The sequence below is a fragment of the Rhopalosiphum padi genome, chromosome 1 (assembly GCF_020882245.1).
Source record: "Rhopalosiphum padi isolate XX-2018 chromosome 1, ASM2088224v1, whole genome shotgun sequence".
NCBI classification, from domain to species: domain Eukaryota; kingdom Metazoa; phylum Arthropoda; class Insecta; order Hemiptera; family Aphididae; genus Rhopalosiphum; species Rhopalosiphum padi.
In genome coordinates this window covers 40,258,865-40,278,482 of record NC_083597.1, presented here as the reverse complement: position 1 = coordinate 40,278,482, position 19,618 = coordinate 40,258,865, and the positions used below count along the sequence as shown (strand labels likewise).

The window sequence follows — 19,618 nt, the reverse complement described above, 5'->3', positions numbered from 1 at the left end:
TTAAAAAAAGTGATCATTTTTTTCAATTAATAGGAGGGGGCGCAAGATAGAAGAGGTTGGGAACCACTGTTGTTGTGCATACATTATATACATTTAATATTTAATATAGATAAATGATTGCTGTTCAAAAAAATGTATTTTAATTGCTTACAAGTATAGTTATTACTGATTTTCTAGTGTGTGTAAATATTTATTAGTTGATTGATGATTTTGTTTGGTTTGATGCCACGAGGAAGGGGCAGAAATCAGATTGAGTTAAAAAATTTGAAGGATGCTGATTTTTTTTCAATTCAAAAAGTCCCCCTTTTATTTTTCCAATTTGAGTACTGCATATATTTTTATTACAAATGTTAGCGATTCCTATTATTCGTCATACGACATACATATAATAATATCGTCAAGTAACGCAAATATTATGTATACACGCACAGGGCGTGTGTGTGTGTGTGAGAGAGAAAAAGAGAGAGAAAAGAGTGAGAGAGAGGCACTTAATCGCCGACATACGTAAATTGATATATAATATTACAAAAGTTCATACATAAAATAAAAGAAAAAAAAAAAGTTTCTAAAAAATATCCTCTGGTGACGTATAATAATAATGATAATTATTATTATCATATAATGTATAAATATATATATAGATATAAGTAATATATAGTTTAACTGATATATATATACGCGTGGCAACGTAGTTCAGCCCTTCTGAGCCTCGGCCGTACGCTCGGCGGTCGCAGCCGACCGTTCCTCCAGCCAGAACAGCTCCTCGTAAGTCTCGTCGTCCGCCACCGGTTCGGACGAGTCGCCGCTTTCCTTCAACTGCGGTCGGTTGTACTTGCAGTGCGTGCCATCCCCGCGCTTGGTCACCCGGCTCCGGACCATGGCGGGCGTCGCGTACTTCTTGTCCCACACCCAGCCCATCTCTTCGAAAAAGTCGATCAGCATGGTGGTCAGATTGAAGTACTGACCGAACTCGGCGGCCCGGTAGTCCCACGGGAACGAATGGTGATAGTTATGCCAGCCCTCGCCCAGCCCGAACATGGACACGTAAACGTTTTCCACGGGCATTATGTCACTGCACCGAGTTCACGCCATCGAACCGACGAAAACGTTTATATTATTATACAATATTTAATATAATTACATATAATATAATACACAATTACCACATAGAATAATGTAGGTACTCACTTGGTAAATGGTTTGTTGCCGTACAGATGCGCAGCACTGTTGACCAGCCATGTCAAGTTCAAAACCGTCATCAGCCGAAACAGGAAGCACACGAAGAAGCCATTCCACAGGGTTTCCCCCCAGAGGACGAATGGCACGACCATCGGCATCAGCATGGCCAAAATTGTGAACAGTATTTTGTAATATCTGTGTGGGGCAACGGTATTAAATAGAGGTAGGTACTTATAATGAGCGCGTATAATCGTGGACGTTCAATTTAAAGGCACCACTGATGAAAATGTATTTTGTAACTCTACGACTATCCATGAAGCGTTATCTTAACTTGGCAAAATCGAATTTTGTTTAACTCAACAATAAACGTGTAATTTTTAGAAATAAAGTGACTGTTATATATGGGTGCCTTTTTAATCGAAAATATAGGTTTGAAACTTACTTTTTTTGAAACATAGCGTACGGATCCATTTCGATGTCGGTCATGTCAATCTTTTTGCCTTTTGCAATGACTTCCGGATGTTTGCGCACCATCAACCATCCAATGTGCGAGAAAAAGAAACCACGCGACGCGTTGTGCGGGTCGGCTACCGTGTCGCTGTACTTGTGATGCTGTCGGTGATCTCTGATCCAAACATACAAGCAATTCTGAGGAACAACAACAGAACGTGCTTAATAAAAATAAAATAAGAGCGAAAAGTCGACAAAATTCCTCAAAAATCCTAAACTGTAATAATATAGTATTATATAGACTTACTTGTCCAGCGACCGTCTGCCCGAACACCAGCAGAGCTTTCACCCAATCGTTACATTTGAAAGTCCTGTGCGTGTATAGCCTGTGAGCGCCCATAGTGACGGAAAACGCACTTGCGCCCGCTACCATCAATGCTAAGTATATCAAAACATTTAAATTAAATTCTTAACAGTTAAAATGTACCGACAGAGTGATTCTTTTAATGTAAAACACTCATTATTTCAAAAACAATTTTTTCAACTTTATTTTCATTATATAATATAATATTTAAGGTTTATTTTTGTTAATGAAGACTTACATTTTTAATTTCATACTCCTATTTCCTAATCAGAATATTTCTTAAAGTATTTCGTGATGTTTAAATTTAAATTTCGAAAGTATAGTAAATTAGTTAATTATAACATATTTTAAAATAACCGATATTTATGGATAAGTAAACTACAAGAATTACATTTTGTGGCGCACTTCATTCAAATGAAAATTTAAAAAAAATAACATAAAATTCTACACAATAACAAAAAAACCATTTGTATAATGGTAACGCAATTTCAATTTTCGTACAAAGTACTTAAAAATATAAACTATATAGAGCACTATAACAGTTTAGATTTTTAAAATTTGGTTTATATTGCTTATAAACGAATATTATCCTCAAAATAGGACAATATCTGTGGCTTAAAGCATTGGTCAAATTAAAAATTACACTCACAAAACTAAATACTTTATTTGCTTTATTTAGGAATATAGGCTCATAAATTAAATTTTGTTATTACTGTCTCGCTATAAAATATGTGAAAAAAAGTTCAATACATTTTAATAGAACAACCGCGGACAATATACGAGTAAACTATGATTATCTTAACTATAACGACAATACTTTTCTTAGATTATTTTTGCGATTTGTCTATGAATAATTAATGAATTAGTATTAAATATTTAAATACGACACGATCGAGTACGAAAATTATTATAATGTTGTCAAATTTTTGTCTATACATAACTTTAGACATTTCCTATATTTAAATTCATCTTGATATTTTTTAAATTTTAAATTTTTTTATGACAACTTATATCACTAATTTCGTAATCGGGTATATACTATATAATACTTTTTTTATAAACAAATATTATTTATTTAATATTTGTTTATTTGTTTTTTATTATTAATACCTACTTTTAAACTTTAAACTTTAGATGTGTACAAATTTTGCAGAGTATCTGCATATTATGCCTTACCAAATTGAACTAAATTAGTCTAAAATACCCACTTATTAAAAAAAAAAAAAATTATATTCTGATATTCTACTTCAGATCAAATAAAATTAAAAATTTAGTTCGTAAAAGGAGTACGATCAACTATAAGAATATGAATCACTTGGTCATCGTTACTGATTGAGCTTAGATCCTATACTAGGTATACGTGTACTAATTAGTTATCGTTCATTAAACTTACTCCACAACATGGTGAGTACCATCGTCGATGTCAAGAACAAGTACAGACCGTACAAGGCGCCCAAGTGGAGCACAAGGAACCCGATGGTGTTGAACCAGACGATCTGCCTACGGTACACGTACTCCGACCCGTTCGGGTCGTTGGACCGCTGGCCATCCACGTCTTTCCGGTCCTTTTCGGCGGCCGCCAAATCTTTGTCCAAAATCTCCATGCTCTTCAACGCCCAGTTGTCGCCGAGCTGCCAATCGAAAAACAATTTCTTGCCGAACAGAAGTTCCTGCACTGTGGTCAGCAACGTGTAAATCAGCCTCTGCGGATAGTCTCGATATTAATCACGAATAAATCACGTATCTACCATGATAACTCGCGAGTACACGCGTGTATGTGTTTATGTGTACAAGTGTAACAAACGCTATCGATCGGGCGGTATATTAATCGTTACACCCGCACTACGCGTTTTTATATAACCCCGGTCTGATCGTATACCGCGACAATATTATGCTAATTATTTGTAGTGACAGACCAAAAACATTTTTTTTTCCATAACACCCATGTTCCATTGTTGTTTTGATCGGTCGTATACGTTTGTAATAATAATAATAATAATAATAATATATTATACACGACGTTGTATGTATTATATATATATATAGGTACATGTATAACACACGTATCGATGGGTATAATAGCAGTGTGAATTAAGAAGAAAATATTAAAAAATAATAATATATACAATATAGATATTATATTTTCCGACCATAGTCAAAATATTTTATCGTAAAAACTAAGCAACTCCCCCATAAAAATAATGCAGTGATTTTGTGAGGGGTGACTGTCCTACACATGAATATTTTAGTAAGTATGCAATTATGTATCACCTAGATTTCTTATTACTGATTATTAATTAGTATTAAAGTATGAATTCAGCCCATCTACCAACAAATGTTTGTCCCCATTTGGCACATAATATGCTCTTTATTAGTAAATAATAAAATATTATAATAACAATGGCATTCTATATTATCGAGATTTATGGGTAGGTACTTTCTATATTTATTTTGTATATAGTATATACCATATATGATCGGAAACAACGAATAATTAAACGGACTTAACTTTCATCTCAATCGCATTTTAGTTATCTATTATAGTTACCAATAGACGAAACAATTTTAATACGAGAGATATCAAGAAATTCAAACATTTTTATACAAATATCTTTAATTATTTTTTTTATTTTCATAAAACAAAAATTTAAAACCTAAACTAATGTTTACATTAAATCATAAATTGTGTATAAATAACTATAAGGTATTTAATATTTATATTAAATATAACGTGATCGACGAAAATCATACATTTCGTGACTTTTTGATTGTACATGGCAATTCCCTTTGGTACGTTACCAATATTGCACTAGACAATGATCTAAAAGTCACATACTATAAGGCAAACAGCTGATAGATACGAGTAGTGCTCACGCCTCCACTTTAAAACGGAACATCATGCCAATAGCCTCGAACCATCTTTCGGAAAATCCAGCCAGACGTTTTAAATGTAAATGGCCTATCCATCTTATCAATGCTTAACATGAATATATTTTTTCACACAATTTAATCTAATTATGTTCAGGTGATTCTATAATGTGAAGAGTATCCATGTCTTTCACCGTTCTATTTATATTTTATACGTCATAAAATTTACTTTTTATACACACTAGTATATTATGTTATAAACTAATTTAAGTATAAAGAAACAGTAATTAAACTCAATGATATATAAAATTGAATCATAAATATATAACGCTATAAGAGAAGAGAAAAATCGAATATTAAATCTGTTTTGTGTTTACCACTTTTGGCAAATGCAATCATTTTATTTTAAATTAATGTAAGTATAATCTTATATTATTTTTGTTTTAAATTTTCTTACTAATTAAAAAAAAAAGAACTGTATTATAATGAACACTCGTTTCAGCACAAGCGTTGCTTTTGAAATGAGGACCCAAAGATTATTTTAATTCTATATTTATATTTGTATTATTAATATCGCAATGTTTGTGTAATTATTATTATTATTATTATTAAAATTGTATTTTGTATAACACAATAGTTTCCATTTAATATACATAAATAAACCATCTGTTTTTACATAACGTTTCTTAATGTTTTTATTTCGAGTATTTTGAAATAATTTCAAATTCCTTCCTATTTTATAAATTACCAATCTATTCGATAAACATCGAATAAAATTTAATCTGCAATAAATATTATTTTTAAAAGGGAAAATACCTTAAAAAAGTGGGTCAAAAACCAAATAATTATTATTTTTATAGATTTTTAAATTAAAAAAAAACCTGTGTTCAATATACTGCAGTATCCATGCACTTTAAATCACAAACACTATCCATATATAATGTATATTGTTCGAACTAAAACCAATTTTGTAACCAATTTATCAACAAACATACAACATCAAATCCTAACCAATTATGTATTATTAGCTTATTAAAATGAACTGATCTAATATCAATCTTAAAGGTAAGGGCACCTCTTGAATTTTATTTATATTTCAATCTCAAATAGAGTTATAATTTTATAAATATTTTAAGATTGTAATATTTTACATCATAATGATAAATTAATCTGCACTTCAAATAAAAACATACGAGTTGTCGTAGATAATATTTTTACTTTTGAGTTTGATAATAAGTCAATTATTCGCTCTGATATTAAAGCTAACAATACAAAGCTGGTTGGTTTTGCTGAACACAATTTTACAAAGTTGTACGTTTGTAATGCGGAACAATACACACGCGGGTGTAACGACCTCTTAAACGTAAAGTAATATATTATCATATTATAATAGGTACTTATAAATCTGCGGCCGTTCTAAGACCACACACTGATGTATAACATACAAATATTAATTAAAAAGAACGAATCGTCTTTCTTACGTATCTCATGACTGCGATTCGTGTTCAATCTCTCCTATATGATTGCAGTTTGGATCCTGGTAATTCAAAACCGATACAAGGACGAAAATTCACCAATTGTATTGTTTTCCGACTTCGCATCAATAAAACATAATATAACGTGTTGGCGTGACGTTTATAGTTTAATCTTAAGCAGTAACGACTGTGGGACAGGGAAGCTAAGATCGTAAGGCGAGGCGTATGGCGTGGACCCAATTGTTGTGATCTACACTGCCAAAATTAACATGTCATTATGCTCGGAAAAGACGATTACACGCTTTGAATTTAAAAATTATATTAAAAACGCTTTCGTTCGTAATGAAAACGTCTATATAAATGTCTATAGTAGTACGCATTGTGCAAATCCATACAAAAAAGTCTGTAAACCTGCAATGACAACTGTAATGTGTCTGTTGCCTGTTGCCCAACGTTAGTCACCGCTGTTTTTGCTTTCAGTTTGGAATGTTAATTATTTGATGAGTAGCTCTAAGGTCTATATTATATTATAAAATATTACATTATAAGCAATAAAAATATGTATTAAAACTATTTTTTTAAATAAAAATTTTCTTTATTTTTATAGTACCTACGCATCCTAAACTAATTTAACTAATTTAACACTTATCCTGGAGGAAACAATTTTTCTTAATATCTATAATAAACTATTAAATGTGTATTTTTTTACCTTAAAATTAACGCATTTACAATAGTCAAATAAAATAAGATTTTATACATTTTTATTTAATTATCGGATTTTACTGAAAAATAAAAAAAAATAGTCCAATTGATTGTCATTGAAATTTTTGAATAATTTATAAATGATAAATGCATTACGATATTTTATGCAACGTGGAAAAATTTTTACACCGGTATAAATAGTGCATAGAACATAGTTATAAGCTGTAAGTACAAGTCAACATATTTATGCTATAGGCCACGGATTTAAACGGTAGAACATTCATAGTGGCTACCTAATAATTATCGTTATTATTATTGTGTCTACGATATTGCAATTAAATTTGCATGACCGTCGCTTTCATTTAGACATGACGATAATTTAATTTATGTTCCGGTATATTTTGTAAAAATTACACACACACATACACATGCACATATAAACGTGCAATGAACATTTTGTGTTGTATTTCGTAATCTAACCTATAACCTCTTTAATGTGTGTTTCGATTTCCATTTTACACGATTATATTGTTTATATTATAATCAAATGGAAATCTATCGCATATAGTGTAGGTATAATTGTGCGCATATAAAAGGGTATTGTAGCGGCATAACGACGGATTGGCGGCAATCGTTGAGATTTTATCGAATTATGTGTAATTGTGGACTTTTACTTATCTAGGGGCGAAAAGAATACAATACTCGCTTCTCGAAATTCTCAAGTTGACAGTGAACTAAAAATTGGATCTAGTTGATGTTTGGAAGGTCAAAATTAAATTTTCAGTACTTTTGCAAATAATTGGGAAAAACAAAAAAGTATATTTTTATGCAAAATTACAAAACAGGGGTTTTTTTAAGGTTGTTAAAAAAGAGACATGACATTTTCTCCAAATATTCATATAAGTATTAATTAGAAGTAACTTATAATTTAAAAAAATATTTTGGTTCTTTTTGTGCCACTAAAATATATTTAAAATTGATGACATTTTTTAGCTTAAATTTACGTATATATGTATACGTTTATATATAGTGCGGGAGGGTGAAAAAATCGAACTTTTCTGAAACTGATAAAATATCCTTGGTTTTCCTTATTTTATTTAGTATTTCTTAATTATTTTGAAAAGTACTGAGCATTTAATACTTTTACTATTTAAAAGAAAAAACTTGATCAAATATGTCACTAGAAACCATAATAGGTAGATACTCAAAATTGAAAATTGAAGCGTTTGTTTTTTTGCTTCCAAATTTTATAACATACACAGTCAACAATCATTTTCTGTTGCACTCAAGAGCTTAAAATTTGTAAAACCTTATGTGATTGGTTGCTCTCTGCGTGTTCTAAAAACTAATATCTATGCCTAAAATACATCGACTATTAACATATTTACAAAAATCAGTTTATTGACACTATTTATAATTAGGCCATCTTCTATAAACCTTTGATCCTTATCGTTAATATAACCATTATGATTGCATGCAATTAAATTTATGAGAACAAAATACGTGCACTTAGTAGTTGTAATATAACCACTGTACCTACATATTGATTCCTATTGTATTTTAATATTTAAACCGGCCGAGTTTAGCCGTGTTCAAAATACTTCAAATAAACATAATCATGAACAATATTTTTAAGATGAATTCCACAAGACACTTGAACAGAATTTCACCTGTTAAAATTAATTTTCGTCAATAAAATATACTATTTAAAAAATTTCCCATATAGTTCCATCATATGATTAATACAAACTATTAAATAACAATATTAATTATTAGGTGTTCATTACGAATATTGTTGAATCCAATTAATATTCTCTCTAGTTTATGATGGTAATTTATATTCAATTTTTACTTCAAAATTATTCTCAAATTTAATTATTCAGTTTCAGTTCATATTCTCGAGTAGGTACACGAGGCTCTGAAATTAATAAACATTAAACAATTAATTTTTTCAGTATGAATAAGAAGTAAAAGTAGCTTATATTTTTAACGACCAAGAAGTAGATAAACACTTTTTGTCAAGCACATATTGAATAAATATACGACAAACATATTCTACAACACATCAAACATTTTAAGTAAGTAAACATAATATAATACATATTAACGCATCTGCACTTATCCGTTCTTAAGTAATAAAATTATAATTTGTGATTTAATATTCTATAAGACAAGTATAATGGTGATGAACCCCCATTACAGTATTTATATTTTACAATACCTAATATAAACACATCACACTTTTATGTACACATTATATAGAACAAGATGTGTGTGTGTGTCATCTTATAAGAATATTGTGTATTACTACAGAGTCCACCTCATCCAACTATTTTTGATTACTTCACTTTATTTACAATAATAATCTTTTGACCTGCAATAAATACGTGTGCCGATGAAGTCTTTTCGTTAGCCCCGTATATTATTGCTACCAGGTTATTGGTAAAGTAAAATATATTTTATTTTAATACACATTAAATTGTGGATTTGTGGTTGGTTTATTTCAAAAAAAAATAATTTAGTATCCCCTCCCTATTTCTGTTATCAATAAATCGTATTAAAGATAAATAGCGTTTAAAAGTTTCGTAACACAAATATTCCGTTTAGGGACATATTTGCAGAAGTAAAATTATACAAAAGACAGGATAAAATAACTTAATTTTATACGGGTTACTTATACCTAAAATATATATAACGTATTTATTCATTCTTCAATTATTTTTGTCATAGAATTAATTTTGCATTATAACTAAAATTAAAATAGGTTTTAATATATTTATTCAAATAATATTTCAATACATAACAACAAAATAAAAATAACGATTTCAGCAAAGCGCGACAAACTAGAATATATTATAAATAAAAGCTAACTTACGCGATGTTGATTAATTCGAGAATCAACATTATTATATTATATTATTTCGTAATGCGCTTATCATTTACAGGTAATTACATAATTAATTTTAACAATAGATCGCACAAATATGTGGCTTTCGATTTTCACGACGTTCTTAGTCGTTCTGGCAATTTCTTCACTAATATTAAGGATCAAAGGTAGAAGAACAAGAATGTTAGGTGACCGAATACCAGGCCCGGAAGGATCATTTTTAGTGGGCATGTTACCGTTGGCCATACAAGGATCGGAACAAAAAATCAAAAATGCTCAAGTCATATACCGAACGTGAGTTCTGTACTTTTATTATAACGTATCGAAATAAAATAACTTATTTAATAATTTAGTAAACTATACACTGGCGTATTATTATTAATTAGTCTTAGCAATATATTGAAATATAATTTTTATTTTTAATTAAATTAAAAATCTAGTTGTATTCAAATTCATTGGGTAATCGATCATATAAATGGAAAATATTCTATATTATAAATCTATATTTGAAATTTGCAAAATAATATAAATTAATATGTAGTTATTCCATTAAATATCAATTAGATTGTTTTATACTTAAGATTCTGAGCGTTGAATGTATTGATTTTACTATGATTATGTTTTTAATCATACCAATAAAATGTTGCATATCTAGTTATAATTATTATAAATGTATAATAACTGTACGTAATATTATATTCATTATTTTAGACCTAACTCATAAGTATTCGCGAATGGTTTCTAATTAACCAATTAACCTATCTTAGTTGCAATATTGTTTTAGATACGAAAAATCTATATTTAAAGCATGGTTGTTAAATAAATTATACATTATTCTTACACGACCCGAGGATGTTGAATTCGTTCTTACCAATCCAAAATTTTTAAGAAAAGCCAAGGAATATAAGGTCATGCAACAGTCCATCATGGGACAAGGGATATTTACGATTGACGACATAAAGAAATGGAAGGTTAACAGGTAATAAATCATATTAAATCATAACATTTTGTACGATTGTGTCATTATAGATGTTATTATAGTCATAATTTATGAATGCGATTTTCCCAAAATCTATTTGTAAATCAAACACACGCTGCACGTTAAATTAAAAGACGATAAGACATTTTTTATAACGTTTCAGAAAATTGTTAACTAAAGGCTTTAGTTTTAAACTGTTAAAAGCATTTATACCGATATTTTACGAAGAAGCACTCGTCCTTGCTGAAATACTCCGAGACAAAAGTGATTCGACATCGAAAGAATGTGACATCAGCGGTCCTGTCAGCATGGCGACGATGGAAATGATCGGAAAAACGGCTTTGGGCGTAACGTTTAACGCTCAAAAGGGCGGCTCCAATCGATTTGTCGAAAATTTACTAACAGCGATGCACGTATGATAATGATATTATGTTCATAATAATATACAATAAGATACCCGTAATTTTACCGTAATATATTATATATGAACTAAAATATTCCTTTTTTTACGTAAAAACTAAAAATATCAATTAAAAAAATAAATAATTAGCTTTTAATTCTTTCGGAATTAAATATACTTATTAGGTAAACATTAGACAGTGCTATAGTAATTATGAGAAAATAATCATTGTTATAGTCGACTTAAAGTAAAATACAGTTTTTAATAAACGGAACTCAGTTCTAAAAAACGAGTAGATATGCATAAATCACCACTTTACTTATAGGTATAGTAAAGGCATGTATAATTACAAAAGTTTAACTAACCAGCAGCTGCCTTTTACACATTTTTACGTATATTTCCCGAGAAGCAACATTTTCATCTACTTTCTTGTCATAGGTTTCAATATATTAAAATTCCATTTAAAAAACGTTAAACAAAATTTTAATTAAAAACACACTTTCACAAAAAATGTTTCAATTCATATTCACAATATTCATACAATTAGTACGTATCTACTTTTTATAGCAGAAAATTATAAGTGTAAAACTCAGATACTATACGATCGAGTAAAATTGAACTTTTCAGAACACGAACATTTAGTATCATATTATCACATATTATGTACATAAAGACATGCATTTATTAAGTATCTATGTTATAAACAATTCCGAAGTTACGATAAATTATATTAAAAATGTTATAACTAAAGTTCGATGAGAGATAAACACTATTTCTTATTTAATATCTAATAATTTGGTTCTAAAAATTTAAGTAATAAAAAAATAAATTTACATGGTTTACCCTTTTGGTAATTGATTCGTTTTCATTCTTTTAACATGCGACTATTTTGTTCGATTATTTGGTACCTACACAAATATTTTAATGTATCTATTATAATATTATAGACCTGGGAATACAGGATTACGCATCCGTGGTACTTGAGCAGTACACTATTCCAATTTTCGTCAATTAAACGAAAACATGATCGTAGCCAACAAATCATCCACGAGTTCACCAATGATATAATCAAAAGAAAAATCATAGAGTTAAATAAATCAGGAAGCGAGAATGTCATAAATACAGACCACGACGATAACGAAGACATTGGGCAAAAAACGATAACTCTCACTGAAATTCTTCTGGAAAACTCTCATGAAATATCTCACGATCAGATGCGGGACGAACTCGTAACATTAATGATTGGTAAGTACCTATATATATATATATAATACTATAGTACATCCAAGTTTGAACTGTTCCACAGATTACAGTTTCACTGTTCAACTATGCTTTATACTTGTATAATATTTTTTAAGTATTTCTCGTACCGGTATAGAATAATCCAACATATATGTATTGTTATTATTACTATTGAAAAAATATGTTTTTGGTCAGCCCAAAGTAATATTTTTTTAACTTTTCTACGGTGAAAATGAGTGCTGCGTTATTATTAATATCGGTTATTACTGAAAATTATATTTTTCAATACAAATTTAAAATATATATTTAAATAATTAATAATTACAAAATAAATTGTAGTACATAAAAAAATAAATATCACTGACGTTGTTTTTTATATATATAATAATATACCTATACAATTCATATGCGTAATATATTACAGGAGGACAAGAAACAACTGCTTTGGTGAACGCTTGTGTGGTTTTTATGTTAGCCCATCATCAAGACGTACAAGAAAAGGTAAATACATATGATATAAGTGTGGCATGTACATACTGTATATATTAAATAGTGGGTAAGAGCCGTAGGGGCGGTGTACTTGAATTTCTAATACGTTGTTTTTAAAATAATAGATTGATAATTTATAATAAACATCTGATATTTGAAAGAAGACCACGCGTGTATGCGATTATATATAACACGCAACTATAGAATATAATATTTTGTATCGTAAACTAGAAATTTCACTCTAGCCGTCAACCCCCCCCTCCCACCTTTCCAGCAAGATAATGTATAACTAGTGAACGGATTTAAATGCAAATTACATTTTATTCTAATTTTCCAAATCTTTGTTTTCCAAGCACAAATTTCATTTCATACATCACAGAATTAAAAAATTTAACTTTTATTTTCCATTTTTTGGCATTTTTAATGAATTTTTTCTTGTTTTTTAGAGCATTTAAATCCTTTCCCGACTTATAATAATCTATAGTTACACCCGTGGAAATCTGACATGAGATGTACGTGTTAATTGTGCACAAATTTACAAACACGTTCGTTCTGTGTTTCATATTGTATAAAACAGGTGTTCAAGGAACTGGAATCGATATTTTCGAACGGAGATCGTAACAGACCGGTCACATACAACGATTTGCTTCAAATGGAGTACCTCGAACGAGTGATCAAAGAAACGCTCAGGCTTTTTCCCCCGCTGCCCGTGTTCGCCAGAGACCTGGCCGAAGACATGACAATCGGAGATCACCTGTGCCCAGCCGGTATGATATAATATACGTCTCAACGAGTGACGATGTCGATTTGTAATACGTATTATGCTTTACCGCATCTTTTAGAGGAAGTAATATTTTCTGTCGACTGTATTATAATATACACGTAGATCGTAGGTAAACGGTTTTAGAAGGGACCCATTACACAGAATACACAGATGCACACGTTGCAGTGCAGACGATTCGGATAGACTTTGTACACTGTGCTTAGCTTAGTTAGCGGTTTTAATTCTTAGACGATCTGAAAAAAATTTATATTCAATTACGTATTGAGAGATACAATTATGCGCCTGCGGGCTATGGTATATCCATTTGAAAGACTCGTACAGATAACGTTGAACAAATAAAGAATACAATTTTGAAAAAAATAAATATATCGTTTAGTACCTTTTTAATCGAACTCTCGTGGTCATGCGACGGCACGCCATTCTAAAAGTTATAAATGGAGAGAGGGGGGGGATACCATGCGCAGTTTTCGCCACCGTTTAAAAAGGTTTGATTTTTTTCCACAAAATAGTAATTTTAAAAACTAATTTTAGACCGATTACCCCGCAAACGGGTTTAAAATTATTTTGCCAGAAAAAAGCCGCCGCTTTAATCCACGAACAAACTATAAATCGCATTCAAACGATTTGTGTCAGAATTATTTTTGGTGGAAACAAAAATCGACCCCGTTTTTGAATTTCGGACGGAAACCGCGTCATACGAAATCGGCGGGTATACGAAAAATTCGTTAATTCTACAGTGAAACGAAAATATCGCTTTACACGGATGTTTCCTTATAGGCGCCACGCTGGTCATCACCCCGCTGTTCTTGCATTCGAGTCCGCAGCACTACGGCGGCACGGCCCGTGGCCCGGACGAGTTCAATCCGGACAATTTTTTGCCGGAAGCCTATCGCCAGCGACACCCGTACGCGTACATCCCGTTCAGCACCGGACCCCGGAACTGCATCGGTATCAAGTACGCGATGCTCCAGATGAAGACGGTCATATCCACGCTGGTCCGTCACCACAGGTTCCGGCCGTCCGACAGGTGTCCGACGCCAGATCGACTGCGACTCATGTTCTTGACCACGCTCAAACTGGCTGACGGCTGTTACGTCAAAGTCGAACCGCGAGAACTGGAGTGACCAACAGACACTGTAGTGCCTGCCATATTTTATAACTGATGTGTATAATGTTGGTCGAAAACATATTATTACCTATTATTATTATTATTATTATTATTATTATTACTGTTATTATTATATTATTAATACTGTTATTAGCTGTTATTATTATTATTATATTTCATATACCTATACGAAATTATAAACCTACGTCAAAGGTCGTGGTAAACAGTAGCGTGGGAAGACTCGTTAGGGGCCAGTGGCAGAACTAGGGGGGTGAAGCCGGGGATTGATCCCCGGGCGTAACATTTTAGTGAGCGTAATTTTTTTGTTGGCCTATATTTAATTTTTGATGTAAGAAGTTAAAAAAAATATTTTTATTTCACATAATTTGTTTAAGAAACATATCATTCAAACATTTGTTTGGAGGAATGAAAAACAAAAAATTAAACCATACACAGCGTAAAATAATTTAATGGTTATTATATTATTAATTATTATTAGAGCGCGTAGCTGCGCGATCGGCGTACGTCAACGATCGACAGACGACAGTTCATATTACATATTACATACAGACGGACAAATAATAAAAATTAAAAAGAACGTATAGTATGAATAAAAAATATAAATATAATAAAAAATGTATTTTGTAATCGATTATAGTACAAAATTAATCTCATTTATATTACTTAATAATACCTATGTCGTTGTCATGACAAAATAAATTATTATTTTATTTTGTCATGGTCATTGTACTCGTATTACGTTGTCGTTATTTTGTAATAAGATTCGGGATTCACCATTTTGGTTATCTATCTGGACATCATTCTAGTTAACGGTAAGATTATGATTAGATTCGTTTAAGTATACGTATAGACGTATAGTATACTGGTATATACTATAATAATTCAGATTCTAAGTGAAGCTAGGCATGTATTGATGCTCAGTGGCGAAAATACCTGGTAGGCAAGGTGGGAAACCGCCACGGGCCCACAACTGACGAGGGGTCCTAGTCTAAACAATAATACTCTATTTTATATTAAATTCTAAATTTCACAATAGAATAAAAATATAAAAATAACATTATTTTGATATACATTTTTTTTTAAGTGTGTAAACTGTACAACTATCGTGCATTATTAAATATCAGATTTCTATTTTAACATTTTTTTGCAGTTATGACTAATTTTAATAGTTAGCAAATAGTTGTATAAAAATCAGAATAACTTTTATTTAGTTTAATTATTGTAACATAAGTAAGTATAATACGATTCTACGAGTAAGAACTAGGTAGATAGATATTTTTAACTTTGTTAGTTAACATTATTATGTATGTCAATAGTATTTCTGTCATTTGAATTCCAACTGTTAAAAAACAATTGTAGGAAAGGATATTTCAGTCTCTTGGTCTATGTTTAGGCGTAATTTTAACATTTTCCCCGGGCGTAAAAAATCTAAGTTCCGCCTCTAGTTAGGGCGCTGACAATTTTAGAAAAAAGCGCCTTTTTACCGATTAAAAAAATTGACAAATGTACCTACGCAATATACGCATCAATAACAATAATGGGGGACGAAGTGGCCGAGCTTCTAACCCGTCGGTTGCGATGCGCACCGTCGCCGGTTCGAACCTCGGTCACGGGCGACACCTCTCTTCGGGCATGGCAGAAACCTACGGGTGCCCAAATAAAAATTCTGCCAATCAGCCGTCCGAACTAGGCGGCCTTCGGGCCTACTCCCGGACTACATACGCCATACGAAAAAAAAATAACAATAATAAATGAAACACTGATGAAACAATTTGAGATTTTCCTTCATAATTTTATAATTAAATCGTACACATTTCAAAATGTATAATAAAAATATGATGTTTTGAAGGTAAAATAAAAATACTTTATGTAGGCACACTATTATCCATACCCTAACGCCACTGGCTATACCTAATTAATACTTATGTACTTTAGTGGTTAGTATTATTTTTTATTATCGTGTGTTGGCTATATAGACATAATATAAAACGTAAACTATATATTCATATTTTATATTATAATTTATAATGAATGATAATAAAATAATATGCTGGCTAAATAATGTTTGTTATTAATTTTCTTTTAATAAATATAAGAAACTAATAAACTATATACCAATTAAACTGTTTATTTCTTATTACTGTTTTTATTTTTTTAAATTTCGTTCAAATAATAAACATCAGTTTTTATTTTCGTAAATAATATTTATGTTTCTTCGATTACTCTTCTTATTTGTAATTTCTAAAAGATTTCAGCAACTCTTTTTAACTTTCTATGTTTTTTTTTATTCAATTAAAAATTTTTGTTTTTATTCCAAATATAAATCATTATACATCCTTTTAGCTTCGTAGATGCACACATCAACAATGAATGCAATTTTAAATTAACAACGGATTCCATGTGATGGCGATGGCGGTAAGAAATTTTATTTTACTTTAAGTCTTGGTAGGACCAGATAGGTTCGACGAGTTGCCGAATAAAACTTGATGAGCTACAACAATTTTGAGCCGTTCGAGTCACGAGGAGCCACTAACCGAAAATATGTTGAAGAGTTAAAAGCTGAAAAATGGAGACTAAATGTTGGACTTGCTTGTTGATATTAAAACTCGATGACATGAATTTGTCCAATCCGGCCCTGAGTCTTGATCAGTACAGCTAAGTTAAACTACAGGCACCTAATTCAAGTAAGATAATTTTATATATTTTGTAAATATATGTATAGATATATAAGTAGACTTATTAAATTATTTTTAGTATTTATTGTAGTTGTGACGTAGTATATAATATATAAGTAATTTAATTGTTTTACCTACACTTATTTAATACATTTACGGATAGAGAATCACTTATGATTGGAACAGATGATAATTCAATGACCAGCAGATTTCGGCGATTTAGTATATTGGAATAATAACTGTTCGTGTCGCATCATCCCCACGATATATTATCGTACCGCGTAGGTACCTATAATATTATTATTATTTTATTTAGTTGTCTCCCCCTTACGCTGCACCGCTCACCGGTTAATCATCCAACACATCGACCATCGCCGGCCGGCAACACACACACATATAATACACATTACTCGTTTTTTTCGATATTTTATATATAATATAGTGTTAAGTTTGTAAAGCAGCGCAAATCGTATTTTTATTTCTAAGTTTCTTTATTTAACTAAATTATATATTGTTTTATTAGTACTACATAGTTTAAATTGTACATTTTTTTAAATTATTTTAATGCGTTCATATTATGTGTGCAAAACGCCACGGGATTTATTGTATTTTATACAAGGTGTACGGTGTACCCCATTATCACTAACATATTTGTAATATGTCTTAATGTCTATTATCTTGTGCGTGAGATATTTTTTAATATTATATATAGCTAATAGGATCAAGTGGATCAAGCTGACCAGTCTGGAATCTGTTAGACATTTATATGTCATTTTGTGAGTAATATTTATTTATTATTGTTTTTTAATAATTCAGCTCCAATAGCTGTCTGTCTAATCTAAATATTTACAATAAAATGTTATATAATAGATACTTGTATTAATTATTTATTTATTTATTTATTCATATACCTATTATTATTATTATTATATATATAGTTAAAATATAGTTAGAATAGTTATTATAGTTATTATAGTTAGAATAAGAAAAGTGTTGAATTTAAATAATAGTAACAGGAGGCTAGGTATTATCTTTTATGTAACGTAATTATTATTTTTTTCAAATAACATATTTTTTTTCTACAAATTATGTTTCACTAACACAAAAACTTGCAATGTATGCATTTAAATATGTAAATTATGCAAATTTATAATTTAATATTTTTAGTTATGAGTTATTTAAAATGTGTAATTCATAATTTCTATATTCTAGTTCCGTCACATTATTAATTCAGGGAGTAAAAAAGGGTAACCCGCAAAAAATGTTTCCCTGTCCCATACCTGATACCCACTTACACAGCGACAGCACCTTACCCACACTGCTCACAAATTTTACCCAGTTTCAGATGAGAAACTCATAAACAATTTTACCCGGTTTTGAATGCAAAACCACCAAAAAACGTAAAACACCAAATTTTCTTCCCGATTTTGAACACAAAATCCATAATCTTTAAAAGATTTGTCCCACTATTGTACCTCACGCCGCTAGAACCCTAGCCCACAAAAAATTACACCCGGTTTTGAACGCAAAACTCATAAGCCACCACAATTTTACCCGGTTTTGAATGCAAAACCACCAAAAAACGTAAAACACCAAATTTTCTTCCCGATTTTGAACACAAAATCCATAATCTTTAAAAGATTTGTCCCACTATTGTACCTCACGCCGCTAGAACCCTAGCCCACAAAAAATTACACCCAGTTTTGAACGCAAAACTCATAAGCCACCACAATTTTACCCGGTTTTGAATGCAAAACCACCAAAAAAAAACATAAACCACCAAATTTTCTTCCCGATTTTGAACACAAAATCCATAATTTGTAAACGATTATCCCATTTTTGTACCTCACACCCCTAAAACCGTAGCCCACAAAAAATTACACCCGGTTTTGAACGCAAAACTCATAAGCCACCACAATTTTACCCGGTTTTGAATGCAAAACCACAAAAAAAAAACATAAACCACCAAATTTTCTTCCCGATTTTAAACGCAAA

General features: G+C 30.7%; 2 protein-coding genes across 3 annotated transcripts; one reads left to right on the top strand and one right to left on the bottom strand.

Annotated features, from left to right (window-relative positions):
* Positions 1-501: 501 nt before the first annotated feature.
* LOC132931827 (acyl-CoA Delta-9 desaturase-like) lies at positions 502-6,555 on the bottom strand. Its single transcript, XM_060997859.1, has 6 exons — positions 6,343-6,555; positions 3,387-3,696; positions 1,937-2,067; positions 1,622-1,827; positions 1,189-1,374; positions 502-1,072 (listed from the first exon to the last, which is right to left on the bottom strand). Exons 1-6 carry the CDS (start codon positions 6,349-6,351, stop codon positions 694-696), a joined length of 1,221 nt encoding a protein of 406 aa, XP_060853842.1. The 5' UTR covers positions 6,352-6,555; the 3' UTR covers positions 502-693.
* Positions 6,556-8,817: 2,262 nt separating this feature from the next.
* Positions 8,818-15,077, top strand: LOC132931889 (cytochrome P450 4C1-like). Of its 2 annotated transcripts, none has more exons than XM_060997967.1 (8): positions 8,818-9,116; positions 10,012-10,219; positions 10,710-10,904; positions 11,068-11,317; positions 12,252-12,549; positions 12,971-13,047; positions 13,613-13,802; positions 14,597-15,077. In XM_060997967.1, exons 2-8 carry the CDS (start codon positions 10,023-10,025, stop codon positions 14,941-14,943), a joined length of 1,554 nt encoding a protein of 517 aa, XP_060853950.1. In that variant the 5' UTR covers positions 8,818-9,116; positions 10,012-10,022; the 3' UTR covers positions 14,944-15,077. The 2 variants fall into 2 exon arrangements, with proteins under 2 accessions (XP_060853950.1, XP_060853949.1); XM_060997966.1 differs by having other exon boundaries at positions 8,820-9,116; positions 9,984-10,219.
* The last annotated feature ends 4,541 nt before the right edge of the window (positions 15,078-19,618 follow it).